This window comes from Colossoma macropomum, unplaced genomic scaffold (genome assembly GCF_904425465.1).
Source record: "Colossoma macropomum unplaced genomic scaffold, Colossoma_macropomum, whole genome shotgun sequence".
Lineage (NCBI taxonomy): Eukaryota > Metazoa > Chordata > Actinopteri > Characiformes > Serrasalmidae > Colossoma > Colossoma macropomum.
In genome coordinates, this window is record NW_023494784.1 from 3,976,538 (window position 1) to 3,986,286 (window position 9,749).

At 42.3% G+C, this 9,749-nt stretch overlaps 1 protein-coding gene and 1 non-coding gene across 3 annotated transcripts in view; both read right to left on the minus strand.

Moving 5' to 3' along the window:
* Positions 1–38, minus strand: part of trnan-guu — a 71-nt gene extending 33 nt beyond the window's left edge. The window contains exon 1 of the tRNA in view: positions 1–38. This exon is cut by the window's left edge and continues 33 nt beyond it. This is a non-coding gene — a tRNA (tRNA-Asn).
* A 1,520-nt stretch (positions 39–1,558) lies between these two features.
* LOC118811635 lies at positions 1,559–9,720 on the minus strand. Of its 2 annotated transcripts, XM_036576006.1 has the most exons (14): positions 9,145–9,720; positions 7,852–8,015; positions 7,657–7,743; positions 7,464–7,556; positions 7,259–7,333; positions 6,906–7,169; positions 6,277–6,737; positions 5,746–6,073; positions 4,848–5,649; positions 4,548–4,757; positions 3,902–4,437; positions 3,403–3,657; positions 3,075–3,179; positions 1,559–2,945 (listed from the first exon to the last, which is right to left on the minus strand). In XM_036576006.1, the coding sequence occupies exons 2-14, from the start codon at positions 7,993–7,995 to the stop codon at positions 1,932–1,934; spliced, it is 4,374 nt and encodes a 1,457-aa protein (XP_036431899.1). In that variant the 5' UTR covers positions 7,996–8,015; positions 9,145–9,720; the 3' UTR covers positions 1,559–1,931. The 2 variants fall into 2 exon arrangements, with proteins under 2 accessions (XP_036431899.1, XP_036431889.1); XM_036575996.1 differs by lacking the exon at positions 9,145–9,720 and having other exon boundaries at positions 7,852–8,610.
* Positions 9,721–9,749: the final 29 nt, after the last annotated feature.

Consider the following 9,749-nt stretch of genomic DNA (forward strand, 5'->3'; position numbering starts at 1 on the left):
GGTTAACAGCCGAACGCGCTAACCGATTGCGCCAAAGCTGGGGAACAATCGTGTGGGAGGGAGGGGGAAGAAGGAGGAAAAAGGGGAAGAAAGGGGGAAGAAGAAAACGGGAGAAAAGGAGAGAAAAAGGGAGGAAAAGAAAGAGAAAACGAAAGAAAAGGGAAACGTCGCACCCCCAGTTCCCTTTCGGAAGCTTTAGTCGACGTTATATGCCGTGGTGTTTTTAAAAAGTTACAAATTCCCACCTCGATGTGAATTTCAGGACGGGCAGACATGACCGCCACGGCGGAGGATCGAATCCCGCCTCGGACAGAGTGGAAGTTCGCAACGTACAGCCGCAAACTGTGTGTATGCTGCTGAAAGTAACGTTGAGTAAGGGGACATGAATGCATTGCAGTATAATGCATTAAATTATGAAATGTATCATTTCCCTTCAGTGATTTAAATACCATTAATGTACATTATAATTATATAAATATAATTTTTTTCTCTACGTAAATTACACAGATTATGTTACTGTTCTTTGACCACATTTCCTATATACAATAATTGTTTGTGTTTGTAAGCATGTTGATTCCCTTTTTTTCATTATGAGATTACACAAAATTAAATTATAAACTGTAACTTATATTTGTTCTTCATTGATTTTACTTGTATTATGCTTATTACTGAACACTGAAAAAAAGGGGTAACTATATAAAACAGTGATGCTGTAACTGAATTGCATATATTCATTGATGAACAATCAAAGAGTAATACTTATAAAAACACTGGGTGCTATAAAAACAAGTGAGTGCAAAATATGTGACAATTTGAACATTTGCAAATATTTATTGATGAACATTGATGAAGGCAAACCAGTAACTACAGGAAACAGTGTTTGCTATAACTTATGATCAAAATGTTTACTACTGAAGAACACTGAATCAAAATCAGTTTAACTATAAGACAGTGGATACTATATAACAGAAAGTGCAATCAGCTATACAACAGCAGGTGCTATAAATTAATGCACAGGCTCAACTATTCTCTGCCTCAACACACCTAGTCTAGTGGTGTGTTGAGGCAGAGAATAGTTGAACCTGTGCAGGGCAATGTGTCCCCAGAAGCAGAATGAAAGCACACTGATTTAAATCACAGTAACCACTGTGTGTAGTTACAGTAGTTTACTGTGCAGCACAGTAGGTCCCCATGAGCAGGATCAAGAAAAACTGACTTAGACAATCAAAAATATTCAGCATTGATCAACATAGAATAGAGGGTGGGACAAAACTATAAATAGTTGCTTATCTAAACAGTAGCTTAAATAAATGCAATTATTGAACACAAAGAAATACAATAACCATCTAAAACAAAGGTTATATCTCACACAAGCAAAAGTGCTAAATATTGATGAAGAATTATAATATAATATAATATAATTAATATAATATAATATAATAACCATGAAACAGTGAAAGCAATCACTTAGAGAATGAAAAATGCTTAATACTGATACTGATGAATACCCAAAAAGTAATACAATATGGAATTAATTATTAATATAATAATTAATTCTATAAAATAAAGATATACTATACTATTATTATAACTATAAATCAGTAAGTGCTATAAAACAGTGCAATCAATTATAGAACAAATACTATAATAACATAGCATAATTACAATGTAATATTATCTTAAAATATCTAGACAAGTCAGATATTTAAAAGACAGATATGTTAAAATGTTATATATGTATTAAAAGCAATGAGTGCAATCAACTATAGAATAAATAATAATAATAATAATAATAATAATAATAATAATATACCATAGACAATTAAAGCAAATATATATAATAGCATAATTATAATATAATATCAGAATATATTATTATAGCTATAAAAGTGTGGGTGCTAAAATGAAGTGCAAGCAACATAAAACAGTAACTACTTCCGTCTCATCTGCTCCAGCCATTCCTCCTTCGAGAGTGCCTCTGTCGAGGGGCAATAGATTGTCCCTTTATACTGGCTGTGCCCTGTCCCAGCAGTCCTGTACTGGCCACATTTCCTGCAGGTGTTTGTGAGGACTTTCTTTTGGTAGGGTTTTCGGCGAGCAGATGTGGTAGAAGTGGTGGCAGGCAATGCTTTAGAAACACTGGCTTGGGTAAGGGGATACTGCTGACTAGGAAGCGGAATAAAAGTAATTACATGGGTTTGTGGGGTACCAAAGAGGACAGGAGGCATGGAAGATGACGGCAAGAACTGAGGAGGCCCTGGGGTTGGAGGCTTTGGAAAAAGCTGCCTCTTTGACGCCACCTTGGGTCTAACAGCTGCTGGGGCAGCCGCAACTGCATCAGTTGCCATCCTCTTAGTTACTGCCTGTCCCGTTGTGTTGTCAGGTAGGTGATAAGTGTGTGGCTCACCAGGTACCTGTGGAGTGACAGCAGGACGCACATTTGCTGCCAGGAGAGTCTCAGCAGCCACCGGGACCCGACTGGGAAGGTCAATGCCCTGCAACACAAGGGCATTGTCTTGCTTTTTCACCCTGCGGTTGTGCCACTGGTTCAGTGTTGTTTGGTTAACTTCCACCAGCTGTATTGATGTTTCCTGCATTATGGTGCCGTTGCCTAAGATAAGCTGCCGTATTTTGCGGTAGTCCTGAAGAATCAGTGACCATCTTGTGAGAGTGGTCCGCCCTTGTTTTTTTGGACTCTTGTGGAGGCCACAAAGCCTTACAAAAATGGCCTCAACAAGACGGCAGCAATCCGGCCACTGTGCCAGCGGAGCAGTGGTGGTAAGGGCGCTTCTCTTCAAGCTGTCCATCCCAGGAGTAAATTCAGCCCTCTTTTTAGGTGACCGGAATCTCCCAGTTGTCAGCTTATCTTGGTGCCTGGCAGCAAACACCACCCGCTGCTTGTCGTAATCAAGCATGTTCTGCCACAGGGCCACAATGGTGCTTGCCTAAAAATGAAGAAAGAAAAAGTATGAATGTTTATGCAGTCAGAGATACCACAAATCTTTATGTGAATTATAAATGTGAGAATGAAATAATGCTGCATTTCTATTTTGCACATAATAAATGCTACTAACCTGCTGTCTGCTGAGGGTCAGAGATGTTTGTGTCCTGAGCTCCACCAGATACTCTGCCAAGCTGTCTACCCGATCCATACCTGGCATGCCATGCTCATCCACTGCCTAAAACAATACACAATTAGTCATGAATGCAGTCACTCGGAACTGTGTAAGTATTATGTTTTTTGCTATACGTTATATTTATGATTAATATTTTAACACATTATTCATTATATTTATTGTGGTGTCTGTCGTGTATTTATATGTATATAACACATTTCTTTGTAGGTCAACTAAACTGAACTTTTTGTATTGACAGTGTGACTGTACTGATAATGGTACTTACCAAATGCTCTTCAGGGACCTGCTGTGGGTCACCTGAGACACTAACAGGAAGGGTGATGGTGGCCTCAGGCTGGACAGAGGGCATTCCAGGCTGGGCAGAGGGCAGCAGTGCAGGCTGGACACAGGGCGATGGTGCAGGCTGGACAGGGGGCAATCCAGGCTGGGCAGAGGGCAGCAGTGCAGGCTGGACAGAGGGCAGCAGTGCAGACTGGACAGAGGGCAGAAGTGCAGGCTGGACAGAGGGCAGAAGTGCAGGCTGGACAGAGGGCATTCCAGGCAGAGGGAAAGAAAACACAATTAGTCATGAATGCAGTCACTCGGAACTGTGTAAGTATTATGTTTTTTGCTATACGTTATATTTATGATTAATATTTTAACACATTATTCATTATATTTATTGTGGTGTCTGTCGTGTATTTATATGTATATAACACATTTCTTTGTAGGTCAACTAAACAACTAAGTATTGACAGTGTGACTGTACTGATAATGGTACTTACCAAATGCTCTTCAGGGACCTGCTGTGGGTCACCTGAGACACTAACAGGAAGGGTGATGGTGGCCTCAGGCTGGACAGAGGGCATTCCAGGCTGGGCAGAGGGCAGCAGTGCAGGCTGGACACAGGGCGATGGTGCAGGCTGGACAGGGGGCAATCCAGGCTGGGCAGAGGGCAGCAGTGCAGGCTGGACACAGGGCGATGGTGCAGGCTGGACAGGGGGCAATCCAGGCTGGGCAGAGGGCAGCAGTGCAGGCTGGACACAGGGCGATGGTGCAGGCTGGACAGGGGGCAATCCAGGCTGGGCAGAGGGCAGCAGTGCAGGCTGGACACATGGCATTCCTGGCTGAGCAGAGGTTGACGAGTCAAGACTTGGGAACGTCAGATCCAATGAATGGTCCTCCTCAAACCCTTCATCTTCTTGTTCGTCTTCCTCTGCCAGGTCCTCCAGTAAGCCCTCAGTCTCCTCTGAGTCCGGATTGACGTCTTGCAGGGGCAGTCCTGTCTGTCTTAGCAGATAGTCCACACCAATCAGCTCTCCTAGAAATTCAAGACAATGTTATTTAAAAATATATGCAAATATGTACTTGTCTGAAGAAAGCAATTAATGTAATAATAATAATAATAATAATAATAACAATGTTATGTACCAGTGTACTTTGCAGGGGGTTGAAAAGATGAGACGTATTTCCTGCCAAAAACCTTCAGGCTGTTGGTGTTCACACAGTGAAGGACATCCCCCGCATAGGTCATCAGAGAGGCTGGCTGGCTAGCCACGGATGCAGCTGCTCTGTCCTGATTCCACCTGCTGAGACCTTCCAGGAGGTACAGCTGAAAATTTAAGCTGTTTGCAGTGGTTCCTAGAAAAAACATTTATAACCAAACATATTAGGTAATTTAGTAAAAAAAAAAATATTTATTTTGAGATGGCCAAGATGACTGGAACTAACCTGGAATAAATCTCTGCAGGTGGCAGTGAAATGACTCCAGTGATGTGGACCCCCTGGCACATCTGTACCTTGTAAGCACAATGCCCCCCTTGGTGGTAGTGCCTGTTTCTGTGTATAGAGGTATCCCTGGCACATCCTGAATACACCTAATGTGTCGTTTCTGAACACGCCAGATGTACTCCATCCTCACCTTGTCAAGCAGAGGGATACCCATTAGGTCTCTGCCCTTGTCTCCTAAGAGCTCGTGGAGCAGACGGTCAATTAGCTGGATGGTGGTCTGCTCTCCACGAGTTCTCCGTCGACAGTGGAAAGCCAGGTCATTCTTAGTAATGCGCTTGTCCACCAAGGCATCACTAATAAACGACACACCCTCCTGTCTGAGCTGCTCACGGACTGCCCGGCGCAGTAAAGCCACATCTTCTGGATCCCACTCAAAAATACAAGATGACAGGCCAGCCATAAAGGTGGGATACAACGCATGGGCGTCTGTGGTGCACCCTGCAGACATCCTCCGCATAAAGTGCCAGATGTCCAGCCTAATTTGGAGGTTGGGCCACTGCGCAAACCGTTGCTGCAGCTTGCTGAGTCCCTCCTCCACGCAGCAGTGGGAATCCACATACAGGACCTTAGGAGGAGCCACGCCAGCCTGGCTGTATCTCTTCATCAGGTCAGATGTCATCAGGTTCAGACCTGCACCCTCCTCAGCAGTGAGAACACTGATGAGGATTTGACCAATCTCGTTGCCCACAGAGGTCAGCCAGAATGCCGTCCCCCTGCCTATGCCAGCCAACTTCTTTGTGATCTGAAATGAAACAAAAGTAAGTACATTACAGTTATGACATTTGCATATACAAACACACACATTTATCTGGTATGCCTACATTATATTGTTAATAACCTTTTTAGTTGAGTCCATCTTTAAAATGGACCCAAAGGTGGATGTGATGGTGGCCTTGATGTGATCCATCCGGCTGATGATGTCTCTGCCATACACAGACAGGAGCCAGCGACTGGTGGGCACATCTATTGGTTCAGGGGGTTCCTGGCAGGCCACTGGGAAAAGGCTGGGGCGGTTCACAAAGCTTGCACACTCCTCCAAGTAGTGGGCCAGCCGGTTCAACCATTCCTCACCGTGGTTCTCCTTTAACTGCTTCACCAGTCGGGTAGGGCTGTTACCCAGAGTCCGGTCCCGAAGCAGACGAATAACGCGGATGTCACATGCATACCTTGATTAGAAAATATGTACAATTAGTTAATATAGATTTTTAGACCTTTTTAGTACTTTTGTTTGGTAAAATACTTCAATACAACAATAGCTTTAACCACATTACTTATGACTACTTATAACTACTTAATATTTTCAGCAGGCACTGATTCAAAACTTTACTGAACTATTATTTAAACTTGTAAAATTACTGAGTAAACTCACTTCTGTGTCAGGATGAGACGGAACATCTTTTGATGGGGTAAGTCTAGCTGGTCCCGGACTGTCTGACTGGTAGACAAAAACGTCAGGCGACACAGAGTACACCTGAGGATCTCTGTCACCAGCAGATAGAAGGTATCAATGTCCAGGACTTTGCGCACTCTCTTATGTACACCATAGCCAGTCAGCTGCTTGCCACAGGTTGGACAGAACACCCTAACTTTCCACTGGTGGTAGGGCATCCACACCATGAGCCGGTGGGTGAAAAAGCGATCTGGTGTTGGAGCCTGATGGTAGATGTGCAATGGCACGGGAGGCTCATACCACAGCTTTAAGTCGGGGCGCAGCTTTCCGGCATGGTAGAGGGCAGAGGCAATCCATCGTTGATCCTGCACTGGAATCGAGTTCTTCATCTCAACAGGAAGCCAAAATGAAGCAGAAGCAGGACCAGCCAGATCCTCACCCTAAGTACATGACATTAAATATTTTTTTTTAAATTCTTGTTTCTACTTAATTCTTTCTACTTCCTTCCATTCAATCCTTTATTAAGACTTTTTAAAAAAAGGACTGAATGGAATTATTGTTTTCAGCATATGAACAGAAACTAGTGTATTGTTAAAATAAGAACTTACAACAGAGCTGGCAACAACCGTAGACATGGTGGTGGGTGTCTGTGCAGGACTAATACAGCCTGCAGTAGTGGTCCTCAAAGCAGCCTCAGAAGGACTAGGGCTACCTGAAGTGGTGGTCCTAACAGATACCTCACCAGGACTAGGGGTGCGAGGGGTGCCAGGAGTGATGGTGTAGGTCTCATCAGGACTGGAAGGGATGACAGTGTAGATGGATGTACTGCCAGTGCTGGCGCTGCTTGAGGTGACGGCAGGGCAGGGTAGTGGCTAGAAACAAAGAGACATTATAAGGAAATTAAAGAAGTTATAGTTCAAAAGATTTATTCAAGATGATTCATTTGTCGTATCATGCGTACCTGGCATGGCTTACGAGAGACCAAATTAGGTTTGGCCACAGCACTGTGTGTCCCACCAAAACGTTGCCTATCAAACTAAAAGAAGAGGAGCAAATCAAGTAAGTGGTTTAAAAACATCTACGGCAAAGAACATAATTGTGTCTGCCTATAATAAAGCAACAATGGTCAGACAGCATTCATACATATCAATGCATTAAATATTCACCATAGACAAAGTTAGTGCAGGTTGGCGAGGGCTCTGTACTGGGGAAGAGGGGGAGGCTGTGGTTGTGACTGAAGTCACAGGATGACTAGGGGCCTGAAAAAAGAACAAACAGATTATACATACACATATATAGACATCACATCCATTTTTTGAGATCTTCCTCAGCGTCTGTTCCTGATATTTTAAAATTTACCCTGATAATATGAAATCCACAGTTGCAACTCCGATACCCGCGAAACAAAGTGGTTTGTCCACGGGACTGCAGTGGACACTTCTCTATCTACAACAATTCACAATACATAATTTATTTCAAGATTTAAAGCTGAAATGTTGTCATCTTCTAGCTACTACATGAAAACCATTATGTATTTGCATTGGGGTACTGTACCTTCTGATAGAGGTCATACCACTTCTTTTGTCTGGGTGCGGGCCGGTTGCCTGCGTCAGAGGGCCAGATCCCAGAAGCAGCAAACCTCTTTAGGCGTGACATCCACTCGTCATCCCCCATAGCTTTGTGACTTTTAGAAGTCATCTTTCACTAACAGTAACAGACTTACATAAAATATAGACATGTATAGAGATATGTATGATATATATATATATATATATATATAGTATATACTTGTCTAGATATTTTAGGATAACATTATATTGTAATTATGCTATGTTCTTATAAAATTGTTACATAATTGATTGCACTGTTTTATAGCACTTAACTGATTTATACTGATTTATATATATACACACACACAAATATTTCCACAGTCTCTCCCACTCCTTACTTTCCCTCTCCCTCCCCTTTGTTTTGTTTATTCACTCAGGGTCGTATTTCCTCAAAGTAACGTTAAGTAGACATGACACCTAGGCCTATTATAGTCAGATTTACAGATTTTTGACGGTCCTAAATAGCCACAAATATATATATATATATGTAACCAAACTCTGTAATGACTATGTTTACATAACATTAACATTACGTGGCTGCCTTGTTTCTAATGACAATTTCAGCACGTTAAACCGCATTTCCGAACTAAAGTATGACTTTACAAAGCAAACAATGCGCATTTGATCAATACAGTAATTCATGGTCAGCATTTAATAATACACCTCACAATAAACGTTGAAACAAAGGACGAAATTCACCTAATCGTAGCCCCCTTCAACTCCAAGGAACCGTGGGCGGTTCAAACCATCCGACCTGGCCATTCGCATCGACATAACTTGCGTATCAGTTCCATTTCCAGAGTAATTACTGAACGATACGCTTCAACATGAATAACGAAATAGTAAGCATGGATTTTACAGGGTTTAATGGCCATTCATTCAATGCTCTTTATCTAAAGTCAGCGATAGCAATCTTTGCTCACTGCCATGTAAGTTAGCTAACGATGTCACACAAACAACATGAGAAACTACACAGCGTTAGCGTTATACCAATAGAAAACATAAAAATTCATTTTATTTAACCAATCCAGAAATGTTAACCTTTATTAATTGGCCTGCAACCACATAGCAAGGTAAATAACACTTTAGCTAGCTAGGTAGGCACACTGTTTACATACCGTCACGAAGTAAAATGTAAAAAAAAGCAAAATGACAAACTTCTGTGTAGCTCAGCAAAATTTGCGGACTCTGACTGACGGCTGAGCAGATAAAGCCCTCAGAAATGTAAATGACTTACCTACTGCGGTGACAGTGACAGACTCCTGTATCCTCTAAAGAGTGATTTGAGTTTTTGAGGTGTGAGAGCAGTCTCTTCTTTTTCTTCTTCTTCTTCTTCTTTCTCGATAGGCGACGGACTTCGGCAATGGAAATTACAGTATTTACAGTATTTATATACTGAATAAAGATTTGGAGGGAAGCCATTTCATTGGATTAAATTTATATCGTACGAGCGGGAGAGGTTTTAATTCGCTATTAGCTCAGTATCGTACGAGCGGGAGACGTTTTAATTCGATTAAAAACTAAACTTTAATTCGCTAACTTTATTTCGAATGTACATCAGAATTAAAAACATTACATAACGTAAACAAATAAACTCTCTCATATTTTTCAGACAGCCAGCTCTTTAAATTTCCCGGGCCAGGGGCCACGCATCTTCCGGTTTCAGCTCCCCCGCTCCCCGCTTGGCTGTGGTTGGCTGTTGTCCATTTTCGTCCGTGAAATGAGTGGCCGCAGCTGCTGTGAAAAAGGAAACGGAGCGCTGCGATTCGCGTCGTCCATTTTCGTTCCTTTTTCGTCTTTGATGGTGATTGGTCGAGCAACCCACACTCATGTGTTGCAGGT